The sequence below is a fragment of the Salvia hispanica genome, chromosome 6 (assembly GCF_029641045.1).
Source record: "Salvia hispanica isolate PSC_SH4W2 chromosome 6, Shi_PSC_v1, whole genome shotgun sequence".
In the NCBI taxonomy this organism is placed as follows: domain Eukaryota; kingdom Viridiplantae; phylum Streptophyta; class Magnoliopsida; order Lamiales; family Lamiaceae; genus Salvia; species Salvia hispanica.
In genome coordinates this window covers 29,497,713-29,521,181 of record NC_142697.1, presented here as the reverse complement: position 1 = coordinate 29,521,181, position 23,469 = coordinate 29,497,713, and the positions used below count along the sequence as shown (strand labels likewise).

Below are 23,469 nucleotides of genomic sequence, written 5' to 3'. Positions count from 1 at the left end.
CTTTGGATTTAATTTGGATAATCATCCCAAGCGAATAATTAAATCCACGGAAAATATAATTTCTTTCCAATAAATAGAAGTGGTCGAAAATTCCAATAATGATGCTCCTATTTAATCTCACTCATCCCTTAGAAAATAATTCACCACAATATTATTTCACTCCGCATCAAAATATTCACACGGTCACATCACAATTTCAACCCTTTTTACTATTCTAGCTCCACGTCACATTTTCAACGACCTTGACCATTCCACAGCCACGTCACATTTTCCACAATATTGACTATTCAATAGTCACGTCATATAATCAACAAGTTTGACTATTCAACTCAATCTCAACTCCAAATCGCAATTAGGTCACAAAGAATCATGAAGTTAATTCACCCATTAATTATTCCACATACTTCAAAGCATTAAAAGCATTTAATGCAAAAATTTTATGACTCGAAAATTAGAGTTCGAAAAAGTGGGGTGTTACATATTGGTTCTATATATCTTTAAACTTTACTCGTAAAAGGAAACATACAAGAAATGTAAAAGTAAGAAACACTGAGCATATTACATAATACTACATGTTTGGAACAAAGAAGACAAACCATATATGAACTCTCATTCTACTCAATCAAACCAATCTTGCTAGCCAACTCTTTCCTACCACAACTTAGGCACACAACAAAGTAACACGATCCACATTCAAATCCACAGTAGTTATACAATCCTATTACAAAGGTCACATTTTTTCTTGATAGTGACAAAATTGAATGTGAGAGGGTGATCAGGGTGAATCCCATTCAACTCGAACTGGCCCCCAAACTTAATGTTTCTGAACGCACCAGACGCAGCCTTGAGGCAATGAGTGTGGAAAGAAACGTCGCATTGGCTACAGTAATATATCCATGTCCTCATATTCAATTCTTCTTCACAGTTATCGCAAATAAAGTTGGAGGGATGGCCACGACCGGCATCAGATGACAACATCAATGAATGGTACCTGTCCCACGCACGCACTGAAATGCTCTTCGGCAGCAGAGCACAACCGAAGTGCAGCGCAAATCCACAACCTTGGCTGCAGTGATATGCATTCCACAAGTAATATCCACAGCATTGGCACTTGGTAAATGAGAATCCTAATATACATGTGTGATGTGGGTGAGATGTATGCCTTATAGTTTGTGGTAGAGATGCACATTTCACATCTACCATCAATTTGCACTCTTCACACTCATACACCCTTCCATTTGTGAATAAACCACAAATATCACACTTACATGCATTTGTATGATCCATATATAATTTTGAGGTGGGTGTATGGAGTTTGAATCTATGACTTTCTGAAGCATCTATGCATTCACCATATAAGCTGGATAAAGAAGAAGATGGTGAGAAAGTTTTGGGTAACAGCAAGCTTCCTCACACTCCTAGTATGGGGGAGAAGATATGGGTGTTACACACACATCGCATATCTTCAACTCATCCTCGTCTTCCTCCTCATCCATCATTTTATTGAACGACTCTGAAACCAGCTTCAAATGGTGCTCGTGGTGATTGAATAAAAATGAAAAACTTTGAGGCATATACAATGTTGACTTGTCTTTTAAACCTACTGTGGTGCTAAACCAATCGATCCACTTCTTGAATTTGCCAGAATCATCTGGCGGTGTCGGGCCTACCCGCTCCACAAAAGGTGTGATTAACTTCTCAGCTATGTCACGAGCATGCAGCGGGAACGTAGTCACATCATCATCATCAAGATTTCTGCAATTAATGATCAATAACAAAGTATCAGTACTCCATTTCGCAATCATGGTTATATATATAGGCAAAAGCAAATCAAGGCAAGACATGGATTTGTATGTATATATCTTACAAGTTTGTGCTCTCAGTCGTTGGGAATGCGACGCATCTAACATGAGCAAAGAATCTGCAATCACCACAACAATACAGCCAACATGTTTTGGCCAGTCTTTTATGACAAACATCACATTCATATATATAGCTTCTATGTGCCGCTGGATAGGTGAATTCCAGGGTAAGTTTGTGGTGGTGGAAACTTTTCTCGATAACGTAAGGCAACAACGCGCAGCTCTTGTGAACCCAAATGTCACATATGCGGCATGTGTAGGCCATGTCAGTTTCTTGAGTACCACAACCGTCACAATAAAATTGAAATGATGGGGACTTTGTCAGAAGTGTTAAAGGGTGTTGAGGGTGACTCGGGTGATCTAATTCTAAATATCCTTCTATTATGGAATTAATGCTTATTATTGGGCATGTTACATCGGCATCGAAATTACAAAGAGTACATCGGTACCCAAGCACTGTTTCAATATCGCGCGAACAAATATCACACCAACAACGGCCAACAATCTCGTGATAATCAAATAAATCAAGAGGATGTTGAGGGTGTTTAGGGTGCAAAATTTGGCTAGGTAATTCTCCACATTTCTTGTGGAGGACAATTTTGCACCGTGCAAACATATGCCGGCTCCAATTCGGATACAAAATTACCACACCCATAGCAATTTAGACCACTTTCCTGATCACTTGCAGTATATGTGAGAATCAAAGGATGTTCGTGGTAGAAACGCTTGTTAACGTCCGTGTCCTCCATATATGGTGCAGTGGGCCAAAAACCAACTGAAAATAAGTTTGCAAAATAGTATTAGTATTACTGTAAATTTGTGAGAATAATATGTGCATGCGTTAATTAAACGAATGACAGTAGGCAATTATCAATCTAAACAGACCAGCCAGATTTCTAGAGTACATATATGTACATAAATAAAACAAAGGATAAGCTTACACAAAAATAAACATGTAAAGAAACACAAATATAGTATGAGATGTGGAATTGTGAAAATAATTGGATGTGTAACAGATCATGGTCAAACCACTATATATATAGTGTTCACTTCAGACTAATATGCCTTAGATATACATGAAAGCAATGAATAAAGAGAATTACTATTCTCACTTCAAAAAAAAAAGCTCCTCAGCAAAGCAACATGTCGGTCTTCTATTAACTTTACCACGTGATCCAGCATATAATTAATTGAATATCATTGACTGAAACTTTCTTATATAGTAGTACTAGTATTTGTCTTTTTAAAAATATATATAGATAGTTACTTGAAAAAATACCATAGTTTTGAATTAAAGCAAAGAACAATTATTTATGTGGGCCTACTATTAACTTTACTATATGCTCAAACATGTAAATCTGAAGCAAGAGGAATGAAATCAAATCGAATATTGAGGCCTATAATCAAAGACCAACCTAGACAAGTAATAATTGAGTGAAAGCAAACAACAAAATAAAGGCATTTATAATCTAAGACCAAATTAAACGAGTAATAGTTCAGTGAAAGAAAATTACAAATTAATAAGGGTTAATTGCATCTTAAGACATCATCTTTGATCCAAATTGCAATTACAAAACCAATTACAATACTCGTAGCAAGGACATACTTGATTGAAGATCACAGGAAATCAGACGTTGGTATTATTTGGTTTAACATTTTTTTTTATCAGTTTCCAGATTGAAGATCACAGGAAACCAATTTCAATGCGTAGCAACGCCATTTCTTTCAAGCATTTCGTCGAATAAGTCTTAGGCGGGAATATAAGCAGCAGCGGCGGCGCAACAGATGGTGTCCGGCGTTTGGACAAACATGAACCCAGACGCCACCTTCACCTTCCCCCAATTCAAAGATCGATGTGATTTCCTCTACAGCCATAAGCAAGATGTGGTGATTTTCGGAGTGGTTTCTTTTCTTCGTAATTCAGTTTTTCAGTTTATTTCAGGGTTTGAAACCGACACAAAATCGAATTATAATGATTTTTTTGTTTATATTTCCAACTTTACTTTTGACATCCCCTAAAATAAACAACACAAATTTTAATTTAATGTAAAATTTATTAAGTATTTAAGGAAAAAGATAAAAACAGTTGAAATAATATTAGTATAATTATTCCTTAAAAATAGAAATTCTTTCTTTTTTGTTCGTTCATTGAAAATAGAAACTTTCTACTTTAGAAAATTTCTTCTCTTGAATGAGATGAGAACCATTTTTCACTTATATTTCTATCTCTCTTACTTTATTAATTTTATATTTCTATCTCTCTTATTTTATTAATTTTGAATTAAAATCTGTGTTGTTTCAAAAAGTTTCGATTTTTACGATGGAGGGCGTTTTATAAAACTTACATCATTGTAATGTGGTTAAAAGATATTTACAACTATAAAGTAGACTAATTTAGGCCTATGATCGAAGGCCAACCTATACAAGGAGTAATGATTGAGTGAAAGCAAACATCAAATTAAAGGCATATAGTATAATCAAATAACAGTCAATAATTGAGTCAAAGCAAAGAACAAATTAATACAACTATTAAAGGCCTATTTCTTTCAAGCATTTCGTCGAACATCGTTTGGACCAATATTACCCTTGTCGGATCCCTTATCACCAGAGTCTAATTCTATCCTCTCAAATTGCTCATGAAACAAGACGCTACCTGCATATTCTCCCAATCAAAGATCGATGTGATTTGTGCAATTAACCTTGAAATCCTTCGCTTGTGAGTTGTGGCAAAGGTAATTAATTAAATAGCATAGTTTAAGTTGCGTAATTATGTAGGTATTTGATTCTCTTTACTAATCATGATAGTAGAATACTAAACCACATATTTACTCAATTTCAGGTATTTCTTTAAACATGATAATAGAATCCACCGTCACACTTCGATTAATCTGTTTGTACCGATTTTTAATATAGTTATATAGGAACCAAATAGCTCAATGCTCATTAATCTTCATCATGATTACATACACATAAAGAAAAAAGTAGTCAAAGAAACCGGTTTATACACAAACCAAAAATGTTACTCCCAACAAACATATAAAAGCATGAGCACAAAACAATTGAAAATAGCAAAAAGTCAAATATTATAGAGGAGTATTGATTATTTATATCAATCATTCCACTGAATCAAACCAATTACTGAAGTTGACATCAACTGCAAATTACATCTTCTTAGCTAATTCTCTCCTACCACAGCTTAGGCACACAACAAAGTAACATGATGCACATTCCAACCCACAATTGTTATACACCTCCATATAACAAAGGTCACACCTTCTCTTGATAGTGACACAACTGAATGTGAGAGGATGATTAGGGTGAATACCACGCATCATAAATCGTCGCCCAAATTTGATGTTTCTGAACAGGCCAGATGCGGACTCGAGGCAATCTAGGTGGAAAGAAAGGTCACATTGCCGACAATGATACATCCACCCCTTGGGATGCAATTCCACTTCACATAAATCACAAATAAAGCCGGAGGGATGGTCGAGAGCTGCATCAGATAACAACATTAATGAATGGTATTTGTCCCACTCATGCCTTGTTATGCTTGCAGGAAGCATAGCATTTCTCAAGACCAATTCAAAATCACAATCTTTGCTGCTGCAGCAATATGTAATTTTCTTCATGTGAAATCCACAGCCATGGCAGTGCTTCCTTTTTCCACCTTCTGATGGTATCCTATTCAAGACTAGATGTTTGTGATGTGTGTGAAATTTATGTCTAATACTAGTCGGTAGAGACGCACACTTGACATCTATCTTCATCTCGCACCCTTCACACTTGTATACTGTTCCATTTGTAATAAAACCACAAATCTCACACTTACACAAACTTGTATTCATATCCAATAATTCTGAACTTGTGTAGAGTGTGAATTCATGGTTTTTATCATGTGTTCTAGTGCATTCACTGTAAATATTAGGAGAAGACGATGACGAGAATGTTTTGGGTAACAAGTAGCAAATGGCATGGATGAAATATTTGCAAGAAGCGCACTCGTAATATGGAGGTGAAGATATGGGTGTTACACACACATCACAAACCATCAATTCATCATCTGTTGCCTCGACTACGTTTTCATCTTCTTCTTCCTCATGCATGATTTTGGTGTCATCATCATGATGCTCTGCAACCAAGCTCAAAGGATGGTTGTGATAGTTGAATAGAAATGAGAAACTTGCTGTGGTATGCGGCATATTCACAGTTGAAGGCATATCTTTGACATCTGGGATCCTGTTGAGACCGTTTTCTCGCATCACAAAAGGTGTGATTAACTCCTTAGATATGTCATGCGCACATAGTGGGAACTCAATCAGATTAGCATCCTCCTCTTTCTGTATGTAAAAAAATAAAATTAAACCAGACTCAACGAGAGACCTTTAGCTACTAAAATGAAATTACAAAAGAGAAAAGATATCTTACAAGTTGGAGTCTTGTTTTGTGGTCTCAGCTGTGGTGAATGCGACACACCTAAGATGAGCAAAGAATCTGCAATCTCCACAAAAATACACCCACCATGCTTTGGCCAATATTTCATGACAAACGTCACAGCGTGATATGTACATATTATGTTCCTCTGGAAATGTGAATGCCAAAGAAAGATGGTGGTGGTGGTGACGATCTTTAGGGAGGACGAGGGGCAACGACGCACAAGTCATGTGTATCATGAACTCACATATGCTGCATATGTAGGCCATTTCCACATCTTGAGTACCACAAGCATCACAACAAAAAGAAAATAAGGGCTTTCTCATGAGTGTCAAAGGGTGTTGAGGGTGACTTGGGTGATGTAACTCTATTTTCCCTTGTATTATGGAATCAATGCTTATTATTGGGCATGTTAAATTGACATCAAAATTACAACTAGAACATTGGTACCCAAGCGCCCCATCCATATCACGCGCACAAATATCACACCAACCAGTACCCGAATGGTGGCTATGATCATATAAGTGAATAGGGTGTTGAGGGTGTTTGGGGTTCAAAATTTGACTAGGTAATTCTCCACATTTCTTGTGGAGGATAATCCTATTCGAACAATTTTGCACCGTGCAAACATATGCCAACTCCAAATCAGTTACAAGATCACCACATCCATAACAAACTAGACTATTATTGTCACTCACATTTTCAGTGAGAACCAAAGGATGTTCATGGTAGAAACGGTCAATAACCTTTTCTTCCATGACTCAATCTCTAAAGATCCAACAATTGATCATATAACATAAAAAAAATGGCATGCAAGCAATGCAATGATCAATCTATAAGCTCAACAACAGATTATCCCAAAAAAAATAGAGCTTATGTGCAAAAGTGGATCATGAAACTATAGATAACAAATACAAAGAGTTTTGACTATGAAGAAGGAGATATAGACACTCAACTCTCCCTTCCCAATTCAAAAGAGAACTAATTGATAAAACTATAACGTTGTGGGGATGATGTGAGAATTATGCAAACCTTAATATACAGATAAATACTTCAAAAACATATACCTTAGTTTAGATCAAAGCAAAGCACAAATGTTTATGTGGGCCCACTATTAACTTTACTACATGAAATTAAATACAAAATTCATAAAATATATAATGCACACAGATATATATAAAGTAAATATACCTTTGATTTACATGAAAGCAAAGAACCAAGCATTTGTGATTCTAAAATTGTTAATATATCCACTCCAAGTATAGGTTCTATATATCTTTGCACTTTTATCCCCACAATTATAATTTTTCACTTTATATTTTATTTTCTTCATCTTCAAACTTTATTTGCAATGATCATTTTGCAAGATTTACATTTATCGGCTTTATCAAATATTGAGGCCTATGATCAGAGACCGAACTACACAGGTAATAATTGAGTGAAAGCAAACAATAAATTAATACTCCGTGGGGATTTTCAGAGTGTATATTTCTTTGAGGCATTTCTTCAAACACACAAGATGGTGTTTCGGTGTTTGGTCCTTAATTCTGTCCTCCTTTGCAGCTTGATCGTGACCTTCACATTAAAACATACAAATACTAACTTTTTACAAGAATTTCGCCAAAATATCATCTTTATATACAAAAGCCAAATTAGTAAATACTACATTTTATTCAAACATAGGAGTATTATATATGCCTTCATTCACAATTCAAAGCTCTCAACATAATAAATAATATAATAATTCGTCTAAGTTAGGGCACGAAAAGTTGGTGAATGGTGAATGTAACGATGGATCCAGTGCATCAGTTTGCTGATCCATCATCCAATTCTCAGTTCCACCAGCTAAATTGATCCATTTTATTGTTCTCTGCTTCTGCTAGTTCATGCATTTTACTCGAAGACACAAAGAGCGAAACGATGTCGATCGGTCCTCGTTGGGTTTTCAAGGAATTTCTCTATTAGGCTTTTAATTTGTTGAGGCCCAGAGGAGAAGTTCGAATAATGAATTGGATCTTATTTCTATATTTGGGCTTCTACCATATTCAAGTCCAATTCACTCGAATAGTCAACTAAATTTAACCGAATAAAATTTTTATTCGATTAGCCCACACTCAATTTTTACATAAATTGTCCAGCACTTTAATCAGAATATTGTGTAGATTGGAGAGCTATAGTTGTGGAGTAGAGTTATGATTAAATCAAAGCTAGTGTAATAACACTCCATGTATATCCAATTAATTATCTCTAGTCCTAACTAAGTTAGTTGTATTTTCTTCTAAGATGGCTCAACTAAGTTGTGTCATTTTCTTTTTAATAAAAATCAAAATATATTAATCACTCTTATTTTAATCCCTCTCATACTTTCTTTCTCTATTTTATTTTATTTTATTTCATTTAATCCATTCAACACAATTTCATAATCTCCTTGCCTAAAAGTTTACCTCAATTTAGTTGGAACGGATGAAAATATTATATTTCATGTCATATTATAATATACCTTATTGGGTAGGTACAAAGCCTTCATCAAATTCTTGGATCAGAACCAAAGAAAGTTGGATCGAATGAATAAATAGATAGGGTCATCAACTTCATTTAGATAGGAAAATTTCAGTGGTTCATTTTCTTAGTTTGAACGATTTCATAACTTAACCTAACTATACGTTAAAGTACGAGAAATGGTAGAGATCGGATATTTTGTTTTTAACTAAAACTGAAAATCAATATGCTGTAGTGAGACAATCAGAAAGTAAAGTGGAACATGAGAGTAGCTAAAATCATTTTTATAGTCTATGAAGCTTGGAATTTGAAATGAAAACAAAATTTTCAAAATTTTGAAATTCTCAGTTAGACTAGAAGCCAAACAATATTCATATAGCATCTCAGCCTTACACATGTTCCCAACTGGCAGAAAAATCAAAAGCATCTCAGCCGTACACGTGTCCCAGCAGCAGGTGCTATATCTGAGTTAGTATCCCATGCGGATCGTGTGTAATCGCAATTCTTTAACCAACTATTCCATCTCTCTCTCCCAACATTCTGCACAAATTGTTCCAGATCAAAAGCCTAATAAATTCTACTAGTACGTCGTCGTATCGCCGTCTTCTTCTCCTTTTTCTTATCGATTTCACAATTTTCATTCGGAAATTCCGATTTTGCAGGGGTGAGATATGTGGACATTCCTCAAACAAGGGTTTATAGGGAAGATGAAGGAGTTTGAAGGAGGCATCTTAGAACGTACGATTCGTATCCTCCCCGGCGTTCTTTATACTGCAGTTATGTTTGAATTAATCGACCGTCAGGAAAAGGAGAAAAAAGAGGCCGAAGATTTTATCAAGGGCAAACAACAGAATTCCAAGGAGATCAAGAAAAATTAAATAGATTTTGTGTTCGTTGTCAGTTCTTGTTATTTTTGGAGTTGAATATGAATGAAGCATCCACTTAGCTATAAATATCAGATCGATAAACATCCCATTTTGTTTGATGCTGTTGAGATTCTTTCTTTGATTATGGCGACATTTCTACAAACAGTTTGACTACATTGACTTGCAGGGATAAAGCCGATAATAAACTGTGGCAAATAAACACAAATATCCAATTTTATTATAAATGTCGCGATTTATTTATCTTTTTAGATAAAACCAAAAATAAACTGATATTTCGCTTACCTAAATTTGAATAAAATAATGGGAATTTTAAGTTGTGAATGTAAATGTGTTGCAAGCACATGCAATGAGCAAGCTAAGCTGAGGTGGAGAGGAATAAGCCACGTCGACAAGTGAGTATAATCTTCTAGTATGAGCTGGCAGAATTGTGCTGATTCAGTGAGATAGTGCAGCTATAAATAGAAGGCAAAGGGCAGTTGTTATTCATTCATGAAAAATGTGTGTTAGCTTGCGAGCTAGGGTCATCGTGAGAATCCGGTGATCCGGTGATTCTCCATTGAGCTCGGGCTGAGGATCGTGGATCTGAAGCACTTCTATCTTAGCTTAGTTCACATTTCATTATCGTTCAATTCCTTGTTCTTATTTGATCATCTGAATCTATCAAATCATCCGTATTACATTCTGCAATTGGTGTTATTAGTTGATTACTTGAGTTCTCTGTTTTTGTATAAATTGTGGTGTTGATTTGGCATTGATTGGTGGTGTTATGGTGTGGATTGTGGAGTTGTTGTGTCGATTACGCCGTGGATCGTGCGTAGGTGTGATTGAGCTTGCGATTTCAGTTCTTCCATAACTAAAATCGCAACAAAATGACGGAGTTATATTACTATTATTTTAGATTTTGAATCAGTTTAGATAACTTTGGGATTCGTATTTATCTTCAAGTCAAGTTTCACTTAAAAATTCCAATTTACATAATATTTGAGTTTAACAATTTTATTCAAAGTTTATCTATAGTGGGACTAAAATGCCCTCAACATTGTCGATTGTTTCCAGAATTTTATAAAAGGATATCTCAATGTATTATATCTTGAAATAGTTTATCGATTTATACTCACGACAAATTTTCGCCGGCCAATTCCATCGCAACCATTGCTTGTGAACAAAATCGGCCGCTACCTGTTTGATTAATTGCTGCAAAGATATTTATGTTCATTTGTCAATAAAAAAATCATGTCTCTAACAACAATAAAAGTATTGAATGTTTAAATTGATATCCTGCTTCATTTGATACATACATTTTTAAAATATTCAAATAATTACAGCAGTACTTTTTTAATAAGCTATATTAAGTAGAGATTAAATAAAAGAACTTTTTTCCTTGTCTCATTCTTTCATTGAAATGCCATGTATTATCTCATGTATTGATAGGGACTCGACACAGCCAACAGCTCGAGTACATCTAACCAAGCTCACCCGATCAGCCCATCGACAACAACCTCGAGCAGAGCCCAGCCTAACAAGTGACGAAGCGGCCCCAAAATCACATCAGCCAAATCACAAAATATTGCTCATCTAAATTCAAGGATTTGGTGTATCAATTAGGATTGTTAAATATGAGTGGGAGAAATCATTCTTTTATTCAATATGTAATATGATACAAAGGTTACATATTTATAGGCTAGAAAAACTACACAAGGAAAACCTAATTTACCATTAATGATACTCTATCTTAAAATGTTAAAAGTGTAATAATATCAGATTAATGATACTCTATCCTAATTGGTGTATCAATTAGTATCACAAAACCTTATTCAGTATCTTGTTAGTTTTATATTATTAAGTCATTTTGGATTGCTAGTACAAATTAGTAACTTGTTTAGCATAATAAGATTATTGAGAAAATAAACATAAATTTATTCTCATTCTTCTTAGCGAGAAAACGCTCTCCAGAACCTCAACTAGGGTTTATCCTTTTCCGTTCACAAATTACTTTCGCGTGCTCTCGTATTTCACCGATAAATTCTCAAGTGTCTATCATATATTCAATTATCAGTAGAATCCAAATGTATGATTCACCAATTTACAGTTTCCTTGAACTAAAACAAAAATATTGGAAATTAAATCTTAAAAACAAATGTATGATTAACTTACAGGGTAAATAGAGGGCTAGGGTTGAAAAAAGGAATGAAAATTGAAATAATTCCATTAGAGAGACTTGAATTAAATCAGATTTAAAAACATGGAATAAAATATAATAAAAAAATAACTCAAATTCAATATCCCTCTCCTCTCCTCTGCTGCGGCCTCTCTCTTGATCCGCAAGCCAGCCAAGTATAAGGATTTTTCTTTAAGATAGACACAAATCTGTAGTTATTTTATTTCCATATTTTCATGCAAATCTGGCTAATTAGGAACGTTATTTATTTTATTGCTTGATTCTTTCCCTGAGTAAAAAAAAGTCGAATCAAGTAGGGTCTGATTAGAGGTCATAATTATCATTGAGAAATAAATTAAACGGTTTTCCCATTCCCGTTCTCGGCGTGACCTCTTGTTTTCATTATAAACGTGTGTGCTCAATCCCGGTAGATCAAAGATCTATCAATTGGTGCTTCCATTCACTATTCTTCTCCCTCAACTCGCGATAACTATGGCACCGGATTTGATGGTTTCGAAGCCCCCACCCTCGCCAAAGTATTTTTGATCCATCACTCTCCCTCCCTTTTCACCTCTGTATTTCCTTCGGTGAGTATCCCTATAAACATGGGAATCATATACCTTTCCTTATACTACATACTAATGTATTTCTTCTTCTATAAATTGAAGATATTCACTTACTCCTATACCATAACTCTGTTAATTAGGTCTTTCTTTTCTCGAAATTGATGGGTGAAAGCTACTCAACCCTCAAGAGGACAAAGAGTGAGGTTAGATATTTTATTGCTCAAAAATATTGATGATTACTATTCTAAATTATGTGTTGTTGACTTAGTTTTATTTTATAATATAGTATGACATAATAAGTGAGTTACCCGATGAGATCATACACATCATACTTTCTTTGCTACCTTTGAGACAAGCTGCGGCTACTAGTCTTCTTTCTCACCGATGGAAGGATATGTGGAAGCACGATTTTAATCTCGACTTCTACGACACAGACGCCAGTTTAATCAAACCCAAGTCATGGCGTGCAGAGACGTGCCATCAAGTCAAATTGGTCAACTCGGTTCTTGAATCATATCAAGCCCCTTTCATTAAACGGTTCACAATTTGGATTTACGCAGACAAATCAGCACATAGCACGATCACCAAATGGCTCGAATTCGCACAGTCGAGACAAGTTGAGCGATTGGATTTAAACTTCAACTCTATGACTAAGAGTGAAGGGCGTGCGGTCGTGTTAGAAGATTTGGTGCGAGAGATGAGGCCTATGAAATATCTCAAGGCTCTGTCTCTCGCAGCTATGAAAGTGAGTGGTCAAGACATCTCATATTTCCTCAAAAATTGTCCCTTGTTGAGGGAACTCAATATCACAAAATCGTCCTTCACGTCTAATGTTCACGTCTCCGGCAATTTGGAGATTCTTTTGATACGTGAATGCACCTTTAGGAAATTCGTTATCGAAATTTCAGCTCCACATCTTTATGAAGTTGTTGCTCATGCAAAACCAGGCGCCGTACGGTTCAAGAATGCTCCAAGACTTGCCATAGCAAGTCTTGTAATTGGAAGTCTAAGATATAGTGTGCCCGATTTTGCTTCAACAGTATCTTGCTTTACTTCACATCTCCAAAAACTCATTTTGTCTACAAGCTCAATACCTAAGGTTAGACATTGCACGGAAAAATCATTAAGTTTTGTGATATTTTAGTCCGACCTTCCATTTTAAAAACCAACATTCATGAATTTTTTGTTAATTAGCCAAATATCATTATGTTTTTAAAAAAATTTCTCTTTTTCTTATATACATATAATAATTCGCTAGGGAAATATGCTACATATCATCATTTGTTTAATGCATTTAGCATTATTTGGTTTGTTAATACATTTTGTCATTTATAAGGATAGTTCACTGGTTGTCTTAATTTGCCAGAGTCTTTTAAGGGATGGGCTTCCTTTTATGCCTAATCTGACGGAGTTGGACGTTGTAGTTTCGCGTCAGTATGTGCACCACTGTCTTGTGCCGGTAACATCTATAACATCTGCATGTCCTCTCCTTCAGATGTTCACTTTCAAGGTTGGTATACTTTTAGTATAAATTCAAAGTGTCGTCAAATAACATTTTCCGAATTTTATGATTTCTTACATATATGGATATATGCAGTTTCATATGTATGAAGATGAAAGATGCCCAGAAAAAAATGAACAAAAGCAAATTCATGAGTGCCCACATGAACGTATCAGAATGTTAAAGTTTCAAGGATCGTGTGCAACCGATATCATGAAATTGATGACCTATATTTCAGTTTGTTGCGATGCATATCAAAAGATAAATACTTGTTCTCCACATATGAGTGAGACTGAGGTACAAGCTCATATGGACCATATGCAACAACTTCAATCCCAGTTACCTCATCAAGTAGAATTCAAGTTTAGATAATATTGATCTCAACCACGGATCTGTCAGAGTTGTTGATCCACCAAGATTGAGAGTTTTGTACATGAGGAATTGAGGAGATTTCTTGTACAAGTCTACAATTTTATTTGCTTATTCATGCAAAATGTCTCTGATTGTGTGTTGTTTTTAAGCTACATCGTAATTTTTTGCTTGATGTTTTGTTAAGTTAAGGGTCATTTTCATGATTTATAGAACCATTTACTTTATCCACTTTTAGTATGTTAACATCATATTTCACTAACCTTTTACACTCACAATCGGATATAAAATTAATACTTAAAATGGGTTTCACATTCCACTCATGTTCTCCTTTTACTTTACTTCACAAAGTTAAATAATTTATTAAAACCCGTGTCGAATCAAAAAGTTTATTTAAATGGTGGACGGAGGGAGTTTAACACATAACTTGTTAAAAAGAATCAATATTTCGTAAGCTTGGTTGAGGAACCTATATTCATTACCATTGGAATTATATCTTTTATGTTGTGTAAATGTTCGCATCTTGATTCATAAGAGTGCTTTTATTGACATAGACAATTTATAATCCTCAGCACTTATTTATCTCTAGCTATCCAACATCTAAGATTTTTCTCAATTATTACAACGAATAGAATATGGATAAACTACAACACATCTCAGTCTAAGATATATTCATTCTATATTTTCCTGTTATACGCTGAATACAGGCAACTTGTAAAAGAAAGCTAAAAAAAGAGTTACTAGGCTTTAGCAGCATTGGTTTATGATTATTTGTTTTCTTGCCATGGTAGGTAAATTCTCTTTCTTCAAACACAACAGGAGAGATTGAAATCATAGAACAAAAAGCACTTTACGAAATGAATACTCAATTACTGACCGAGTAACAGAAAATTAAATTAATACATACTCCCTCCGTTTTTTTTAAATAGCAATTCTTTCCATTATAGTCCCTTTTTTAAAAATAGCAACTTTCAAAAACTTTCTATTTTAAGAAATCTTTACACTCCTATACATCAATTTATTTACCACTTATACCACTACAATTAACAACTTAAAGTAGGTCTCATAATCCACTAACATTAATTCCATTACATTTTTCTCCCCCTCTCTTTCTTTACCAAATTTTCACTCCCTCTCTCTTAGTTTACCAAATTATGCTTTAAAATCCGTGTTGTTTCAAATGTCCCTATTTTTTAAAAACTGAGGAAGTATATATATTTCACAACTAATGACAAATTACCCATGGAAATTAGACAGAGATTTGCATGGTATCCTGAGAGAATTCTTACATATATCAATGCAAGCAACACAATGGAGCCGATTATCGAACTGCGATGAAGATTAAACTGAAACGCAGCTCACAAACAACATTGGTGATTACTGGCTTCACAATATATCAATGCTTGGGGTAGTGATATAATGCAAACTCATATAACGAGGAAACCAGTTTTCGATTTTTCTGAAATTTCACTGTAAATAGAGGACTGGGGTTGAAAAGGGGATAAAAATTGAAATAATTCCGTTGGAGAGATTTTGAATTAAATTAGATTTAAAAAACTTAAAATGGAAGAAAATATAGTAATAAAAAATTAAAAAACCCCTCCTCAAATTCAATATCTCTCTCCTCTGCGCTCCTCGCGTTCTCTCTCCCTCCCTTTTCACCTTGTGAATAATTGTATGCGTATCCCTATAAATATGGAATCATATACCTTTCCATATACTATTTCTTCTTCTATAAATTGAAGATATTCACATACTCCTATACCAAAACTCTGTTAATCACGTCTTTCTTTTCTCGAAATTGATGGATGGAAGCGACTGCAATAAGAGGAAAAGGAGCGAGGTTAGATTCTAATTGTTGCTCACAAAATATTGATAATTACTATTCTAAATTGTGTGTTATTTTATAATATAATGTGACAAAATAAGTGAGTTACCTGATGAGATCATATACACCATACTGTCTTTACTACCCTTGAGACTGCGGCCACTAGCCTTCTTTCTCACCGATGGCACCATTCGTGGGAGCACACTTCTAATCTCGACTTTTACGACCGAGACCAAATTTTATCAATCGCAGCTCATGGCGTGCGGAGAGGTGCCACCGTGTCAAAATGGTCAATTCGGTTCTCGAATCACACCAATCACTTTCCATCAAACAGTTCACAATTTCGATTTACGCAGATAATAGTCTGAGATGTTTATTACTGTGTAATACTCCCCCTTAATATAGGGATTGTTTACAAAGTATTTTTGGTACAGAATATTCTATTTTTAGCCTACATAATTGTTTATCAATCATAAATCAATTACACATTTTTCGGCTGATTTACTTTTCTTCCTTTTGGTAAGTCAGAGATTTGATATGGTTGACACTCCCCCCTCAAGTTGAGTAACGGCATCACCGATACTCAACTTGCTCAAAACTTCCTTGAAGATCTTCGGACTTACTGCCTTAGTAAGTATGTCTGCTAGCTGATCTTATGATCGAACAAATGGTAGCTCAATGATCCCTCCTTCAAGTTTTTCCTTAATGAAATGACGGTCCACTTCTACATGTTTAGTTCGGTCGTGTTGTACCGGATTTTCAGAAATACTGATGGCTGCTTTGTTATCGCAGTTGTTGCTCTTCTGAGTAGGAGGATATCCGATTTCATTCAGCAATCTTCTTAACCATAAAATTTCTGTCAATCCACTTTTGATTCCTCGAAACTCTGCTTTTGCACTTGACAACGCCACCACCTTTTGTTTCTTACTTCTCCATGTGACCAAATTTCCACCTAAAAATGTGAAATATCCTCCAGTTGATTTTCGGTCAATGGGATTACTCGCCCAGTCTGCATCCGTGTATCCATCAATTTCCAGGTCTTCACACTTTCTTAACAACACTCCATATCCTGCTGTGCCCTTCAAATATCGAACTATCCTTAAAGCAGCATCCATATGGTTTACTTGAGGTCGGTGCATAAACTGATTTACAACCCCAACAGCATAAGCAATATCAGGTCTTGTATGGGATAGGTAGATGAGCTTACCTATAAGACGTTGATATTCTCCACGATCGGCCGTTTGGCACCGTCCTCGAACTGTAGCCCATGGTTCACCATCACCGGAACTTCTGAAGGCTTACAATCCAACAACCCAGTTTCAGCTAGAAGATCAAGAATGTACTTCTTCTGCCGAAGGAATATTCCTTCCTTAGATCGTAAAACTTCTATTCCGAGAAAATACTTTAATGGTCCTAGATCCTTCATCTCGAATTCCCGATTTAGATTCTTCTTCAAGCTTTCAATCTCCACTTTATCATCACCAGTGATGATCATGTCATCTACATAGATGATCAAGCATGCTACCTGTTCACCATTCCTCTTTATGAACAGAGTGTGTCCGAGTGGCTCTGATTATAACCGTACTTCAACATTGCTTGACAGAATCTCCTAAACCAGACCCTTGGGGATTGCTTCAAACCATATAGCGTCTTCTTCGGTTTGCACACCTGTCCATCTGCAAACATTCCTGAATATCCTGGAGGTACCTCCATGTAGACTTCTTCGCTTTTCTTGAGTTCGTCGTGCAAAAAAGCATTGGTCACATCAAACTGATGTAGTGGCCAATTTTTGCATGCAGCTACAGATAGTAAGGTTCTGACTGTGCTCATCTTCGCCACTGGGGAGAAGGTCTCCTCATAGTCAATTCCATAGGTCAGAGTGTACCCCTTGGCAACTAATCGAGCTTTATATCTTTCAATAGATCCATCTGCGCGTCGCTTGATGGTGAATATCCATCTGCATCCCACGGGTTTCTTCCCTTCTGGCAGTTTGCAATTTTCCCAGGTGTTGTTTCTGAGTAGTGCGTCCATTTCTTTTTTCATGGCTTCCCGCTAGTGTTTATGTTTCATAGCCTCTTTGGCCGTCTGAGGTATGTCTTCTTCCTCATACAATGCCATTTCAAATGCCTTGGCCATTTCTGTAAGTTGTCCCTGCATGAGGTTAGCCACTGAGTACCTCGTCTTTGGTCCTCGCCAATCCGGTGAATATCTTCTTGGCGGTATTCCTCTCGTGCTTCTTGAAGGCATATCAAAGATTCTCCCACTGGTTTCTGCGCTTTCTGTGGGAACCTCATTACCTTTGCTTTCCTATCTAGCATGGTTAGAAACATGTTGTGGACTAGTATTTTCTGTATTACTAACCTCAGGAATCACAGGGGAGGATGATGGTGAGGCATTGTCACAAAGCTCGCCAGACTGCTTATGGGACTCTGCAGATGGCCCGGTGACACTGCAGTTCACATCGTCTGTTGGACCAACTTTAGTCACAGGGTTTTGCAAAGGCAAAGGGTTATGTTGAGATGGTTCGGGTGTAGTGATTTGAGTGGGTGGCCAACTTAGCGGGTTACTAACAGATTTAAGAGATGTTTGTTCCTCTCCCTGACAACCAAGTTGGATATAAAAGTATTCACTTTCTACAAAATCACAATTTAAGGTAACATATAGGCGTTTAGCTTTGGGATCATAGCATCTGTACCCTTTCTGATTTTTTTCATAGCCCAAGAAAACACATTTAATGGAGCAAGGAGAGAATTTATTCCGGTCATTTTTGGGTATGTGCACAAAGGTTGTACAACCAAACACTTTAGGATTAAGGGTGAGAGGAGGTGGTATTTGGTTTTTTGTTGTGAAAATATCTAGAGGGGTTTTGAAGTTTAATATATGTGTATGAAGACGATTTAGAGGATATGTGGAAGTAGCTAGGGCTTCTGGCCAGAATGATTTTGGGACGTGAGAGTCGAATAGAAGGGCTCTAGTCATTTCTAAGAGTTTTCTATTTTTCCTTTCTGCCACCCCGTTTTGTTATGGAGTGTGTGGACATGTGGTTTGGTGTACTAATCCCCTTTCAGAAAAAAAAAATTGCATTCTAGCATTTACAAATTCTCCCCCATTGTCTGATCTAAGTATTTGGATTTGTCTTTTGTATTGTGTTTGGACAAAGGTGTAAAATTGAGTAAATTTTTCGAAAACTTCGGATTTAGATTTCAAGAAATAGACCCACGTCATACGAGTACAATCATCAATAAACAACACAAAATACTTAAACCCATTACTACCCAAAACAGGAGCAGGGCCCCAAACATCAGAATGTATTAATGAAAAGGCAGTTTTGACACGGGAATTGTTCAACTTAGAAGACTGTTTGTGGCTTTTCGCCAAAAAACAAGTGTCACATTGAAAGGAAAACTGAGTGCTAGCTAACTTTGGAAGAAGCATACGTAAATATCCTATGGAAGGATGTCCTAACCGGCGATGCCAAAGTTGGCCCTGTGATTCAGTCGATCCGTGAGTCAGCATCGCAACACCGTGTTGGGCCATCTTGTCCACATAGTACAACCCGCGTTGCTCAGTGCCACGCCCAACTATCGTCCCCGTCCTGAAATCCTGTAAAATACAGAAGTTTGGCTGCATTAGGAGATTGCACTCTAATTCGCGAGTCACATGACTCACAGATAGCAACTTATGTGCCAAAGTAGGAACATAAAGACAATTTTTGATCTGTAGAGTAGGAGATATTTGTATAGTTCCTGCTCCCTGCATGGGGATTCGGTGTCCATTTGCTATCTGGACATATTTTTTCCGAGTAGTGGTAACATCAGAAAAATTAGACGCATCGAATGACATGGTGTTTGTAGTTCCGCAGTCAAATATCCAATTAGTATCCTTTTTCCATATTTCATGCACAGAACTGTTCGCCAAAGCCTGAAATTTATTCTGAAACGCAATATTGGGCTGAATAGCTAAATTGGAATATTTTTGTGATTCAATTTGGCTGGGCACATAATCGAGGGTCTGTATTGGGCTATTTTGGAAACTTGGGGACTATTTGGTGCAATTATCCAAGGGGTGGGGTCTGTTTCGTGATTTAGGAGAGCTCTGGGGGTTATTTTGAGAGAGATGTAAGTTTTGGGTTCATTTTCAGACAAGGTTAAATGTTGGGGGTCATTATGGAAGTCCTGAAAATTGTGAGGATTAAAACATAAAAGAGACTCACCCCCTTCAAAACCCCTCGCCGCTGAAGCCGTCGCGATTTCCTCCCCTGTTTGATCGTCAGCGCTGCGTTCTCGGCATTAACGGCGCCGCCTCCGCTGCCCGCCGCTTTGCCGGCATCGGTAGCCCGGTCTCCCACCGCGACCGCAGCCCGACTTGTCCTGTTCGCCGCCGATTTTTGAGCTCTCGCCTTCTTCATGTCATCCCACCATTCCGAGTAACCGATGAGGAGGAAGCACCCCTCCTTAGTGTGCTTTTTACCCCCGCAGTGTGTGCAGACGAGGCGGCTCCGGTCGTCCTCCAATTTCTTCTGCCACGGCCGATTGGTGGCGTTCGGTGGCTGACGGGAGCGGTTGCGGTCGACGATGGCAAGTCCATGGCCGATTCCAGGGTGGTTCGCGTCCTTAGAGTGGCTGCTGCTGCCCATGATGTTCTCGTTGGTTGATTCCCGGCGGACTATGCCGTATGCCATTCGAGCAGTTGGTAACGGATCCCGTCTGATGATCTCCTTCTTAACCGCTTCAAATCTGTCGTCTAAGGCAGTGACAAACTGGTACAGTCGTTGCTTTTGTATTATCTTATTGTACTTGTCGATTGCCGTTCGAGCCTCTCCCTCCATTGGACTAGGTTCATGTCTATCAATTGATATCCACAGTTTCTGAAATCTATTCCACAGTGCTTCGAGTGTCGCCCCATCTTGTTTGATAGCCCCGGTTTGTCTATGCAGATCATAAACTTGGTAGGGGTCAGTCCCACTACCGTATGTGACGGCTAGACCTTCCCACAGGTCTCGTGCCGTCGCATATTGAGACACCTCGTTGACCAGATCTGCCTCTATGTTGTTGATGATCCAGTTGAATACGCAGTGATCCCTTTGTTGCCATTGTTGGTATGTAGGGTGGGATCGAGGCGGTGGTTCGGACACTCCATCGATGTGAGAAGTTAGTCCCTTGCCTCCGATCGCCCTATCCATCAGGTTTTCCCAGAGGGGGTAATGTTCCCCATTCAGTTTGGTTTGGACGATGACATCTCCAAGGATTCGGGTTGATGAGTCTTCGGTGTTGGGTTTGGGCTGTTGCTCGGTACTGAGCTAAAGCTTAGTTTGAGGAATTCCGCAAACTGTGCGGCCAATTCTGGCGTAAACAATGGCGAACTTTGGCTTGTTGTTTCCGTCCTTTGTTTTGGTGTTTCAGTGTCGGAATAATCAGATTCTGACATGGTTGTTTGGGTTTGTGCTGGTACAAAGGGTCGAGAAAGGTTTTACGGACAATGATGATATTTTTCTGACTCCATACCCGCTCGTGATACCATATTGAAATTAAAAAATACAAGAGAGATTGGTAGAATAGTCTGATGAGATGTTTATTACTGTGTAATACTCCCCCTTAATATAGGGATTGTTTACAAAGTATTTTTGGTACATAATATTCTATTTTTAGCCTACATAATTGTTTATCAATCATAAATCAATTACACATTTTTCGGCTGATTTACTTTTCCTCCTTTTGGTAAGTCAGAGATTTGATATGGTTGACAGACAAATCAGCACATTGAACAATCACCAAAAGGCTCGAATTCGCGACAAGTTGAGCAATTGGATTTAAACTTCAACTCTATGACTAGGAGGGAAAGTCGTGCGGTTGTGTTAGACGATTTGGTGCGAGAGATGAGGCCTATGAAATATCTCAAGGCTCTGTCTCTGGTGGCTATGAGAGTGAGTGGTCACGACATCTCATACTTCCTCAAAAATTGCCCCTTGTTGAGAGAACCCAATATCACAGAATCGTCTTTCACGTCCGATGTTCATGTCTCCGGTGATTTGGAGATTCTTCGGTTACGTGAATGCATCTTTAGGACATCTGTTATCGAAATTTCTGCTCCACGTCTTTATGAAGTTGTTTCCGATGCAAAAGCAGGCGCCCTACGGTTCAAGAATGCTCCCATAGCAAGTCTTGGAATTGGAAGTCTAAAATTCAATTTTGCTTCAACAGTATCTTGCTTTACTTCCCATCTCCAAAAACTCATATTGTCTATACTCTATCCCACACTCAAAAGCTAAGGTTAATATTTTAGTCTGTCCTTCCATTTTAAAAACCAGCATTTTTAGCATTATTTGGTTTGTTAATACATTTTGTCATTTATAAGGTTGATGCTGCTGATGATAGTTCACTGGTTGTCTTAATTTGGCAGATTCTTTTAAGCGAAGGGCTTCCTTATATGCCTAATCTAAAGGAGTTGTCCGTTGTAATTTCGCGTCAACATGTGCACCACTGTCTTGAGTCGGTAACATCTATAAAATCGGCATGTCCTCATCTTCAGAGGTTCACGTTCAAGGTTGGTATACTATTAGTATAAATTCAAAGTGTCGTCAAATAATATTTTCTTTCATTTTATGATTTCTTACATATGGATATATGCAGTTTAATGTGTACTATAAAGATGATGAAAGATGCCCATACAAGTATGAATCTAGGCCAATTTATGGCTATGGACCATCACATGATTTTGAATGCCCACACCGTCTCAAAATGTTAAAGTTTCAAGGATCGTGTGCAACCGATATCATCAAACTGATGACCTATATTTCAGTTTGTTGCGATGCATATCAAAAGATAAATACTTGTAATACTTTACCTATGAGTGAGACTAAGGGACAAGCTCATATGGTCCATATGCAACAACTTATATCTCAGTTACCTCATCAAGTTGAATTCGAGTTTAGATAATACTAATGCACTTTCTTTGCTAATTTTGTGTGATTTTTTAACGTGATGTGATCAGTCCGACTATGTTATCCTTTGATTATGGACACAAAGCGCAAAATATTTATTATAGTATACGGTAGTTACGTTATTAAAAATGTGCAACGATTTGTAATTGTTTATTGAAGATAGGAGTTTTGATCTATGTAAAACTCATTCTTAATACAAAAATACAGAACCAAGCATACATATGTCATTTTTAGGTCATCGTAAGCTTATTTTTATGTCATTATAATAAGCATGACATAAAATGATTTTAACATGACCTCAAATCCAAATTTTATAATATGACCTAAAACTGCTTTATAATGAATGACCCATTGCGTTTTTCTTTAATTATTGATCATTAGATTGAAAAATCTCATGGTCAGGATTTGGTCTGGATTTTGTATTG

General features: G+C 36.9%; 4 protein-coding genes, 1 long non-coding RNA gene and 1 pseudogene across 7 annotated transcripts; 3 read left to right on the top strand and 3 right to left on the bottom strand.

The window, feature by feature from the left end:
* Positions 1 to 1,278: 1,278 nt before the first annotated feature.
* On the bottom strand, positions 1,279 to 2,850 carry LOC125208123 (uncharacterized; annotated as a pseudogene). The gene is made up of 3 exons (XR_016132607.1): positions 2,804 to 2,850; positions 1,868 to 2,637; positions 1,279 to 1,755 (listed from the first exon to the last, which is right to left on the bottom strand). The product of XR_016132607.1 is annotated as an uncharacterized LOC125208123 (transcript).
* Positions 2,851 to 4,928: 2,078 nt separating this feature from the next.
* LOC125207951 (protein VACUOLELESS GAMETOPHYTES-like) lies at positions 4,929 to 7,288 on the bottom strand. Of its 2 annotated transcripts, none has more exons than XM_089060594.1 (2): positions 6,320 to 7,288; positions 4,929 to 6,202 (listed from the first exon to the last, which is right to left on the bottom strand). In XM_089060594.1, the coding sequence occupies exons 1-2, from the start codon at positions 7,052 to 7,054 to the stop codon at positions 5,024 to 5,026; spliced, it is 1,914 nt and encodes a 637-aa protein (XP_088916720.1). In that variant the 5' UTR covers positions 7,055 to 7,288; the 3' UTR covers positions 4,929 to 5,023. The 2 variants fall into 2 exon arrangements, with proteins under 2 accessions (XP_088916720.1, XP_047963431.1); XM_048107474.2 differs by having other exon boundaries at positions 6,043 to 6,202; positions 6,291 to 7,288.
* Positions 7,289 to 9,307: 2,019 nt separating this feature from the next.
* LOC148923523 (uncharacterized) lies at positions 9,308 to 9,748 on the top strand. Its single transcript, XR_016132453.1, has 2 exons — positions 9,308 to 9,378; positions 9,458 to 9,748. It is a non-coding gene; the product is annotated as an uncharacterized LOC148923523 (long non-coding RNA).
* Positions 9,749 to 12,567: 2,819 nt separating this feature from the next.
* LOC125206536 (F-box/LRR-repeat protein At3g03360-like) lies at positions 12,568 to 14,364 on the top strand. The gene is made up of 4 exons (XM_089061518.1): positions 12,568 to 12,609; positions 12,693 to 13,505; positions 13,773 to 13,916; positions 14,004 to 14,364. Exons 1-4 carry the CDS (start codon positions 12,568 to 12,570, stop codon positions 14,277 to 14,279), a joined length of 1,275 nt encoding a protein of 424 aa, XP_088917644.1. The 3' UTR covers positions 14,280 to 14,364.
* A 3,792-nt stretch (positions 14,365 to 18,156) lies between these two features.
* Positions 18,157 to 21,286, bottom strand: LOC148923522 (uncharacterized). The gene is made up of 3 exons (XM_089061517.1): positions 20,318 to 21,286; positions 18,466 to 18,702; positions 18,157 to 18,411 (listed from the first exon to the last, which is right to left on the bottom strand). Exons 1-3 carry the CDS (start codon positions 21,284 to 21,286, stop codon positions 18,157 to 18,159), a joined length of 1,461 nt encoding a protein of 486 aa, XP_088917643.1.
* Positions 21,287 to 21,593: 307 nt separating this feature from the next.
* Positions 21,594 to 23,147, top strand: LOC148923521 (uncharacterized). Its single transcript, XM_089061516.1, has 3 exons — positions 21,594 to 22,369; positions 22,459 to 22,647; positions 22,734 to 23,147. The coding sequence occupies exons 1-3, from the start codon at positions 21,929 to 21,931 to the stop codon at positions 23,037 to 23,039; spliced, it is 936 nt and encodes a 311-aa protein (XP_088917642.1). The 5' UTR covers positions 21,594 to 21,928; the 3' UTR covers positions 23,040 to 23,147.
* Positions 23,148 to 23,469: the final 322 nt, after the last annotated feature.

Coding starts and splice junctions, on each gene's coding strand:
- LOC125207951 (XM_089060594.1), bottom strand. CDS start 7,054: ATGGAAGAAAAGGTTATTGACCGTTTCTACCATGAACATCCTTTGGTT. Junction 6,203..6,319: donor GGTGTGTCGCATTCACCACA/GCTGAGACCACA, acceptor TTTTACATACAG/AAAGAGGAGGATGCTAATCT.
- LOC125206536 (XM_089061518.1), top strand. CDS start 12,568: ATGGGTGAAAGCTACTCAACCCTCAAGAGGACAAAGAGTGAG. Junction 12,610..12,692: donor TCAAGAGGACAAAGAGTGAG/GTTAGATATTTT, acceptor TTTATAATATAG/TATGACATAATAAGTGAGTT. Junction 13,506..13,772: donor CTACAAGCTCAATACCTAAG/GTTAGACATTGC, acceptor TTAATTTGCCAG/AGTCTTTTAAGGGATGGGCT.
- LOC148923522 (XM_089061517.1), bottom strand. CDS start 21,286: ATGGATAGGGCGATCGGAGGCAAGGGACTAACTTCTCACATCGATGGA. Junction 18,703..20,317: donor GGCGAGGGGTTTTGAAGGGG/GTGAGTCTCTTT, acceptor CTTGGTTGTCAG/GGAGAGGAACAAACATCTCT. Junction 18,412..18,465: donor CCTCCCCTGTGATTCCTGAG/GTTAGTAATACA, acceptor CATGCTAGATAG/GAAAGCAAAGGTAATGAGGT.
- LOC148923521 (XM_089061516.1), top strand. CDS start 21,929: ATGACTAGGAGGGAAAGTCGTGCGGTTGTGTTAGACGATTTGGTGCGA. Junction 22,370..22,458: donor TCTATCCCACACTCAAAAGC/TAAGGTTAATAT, acceptor GTCATTTATAAG/GTTGATGCTGCTGATGATAG. Junction 22,648..22,733: donor TTCAGAGGTTCACGTTCAAG/GTTGGTATACTA, acceptor GGATATATGCAG/TTTAATGTGTACTATAAAGA.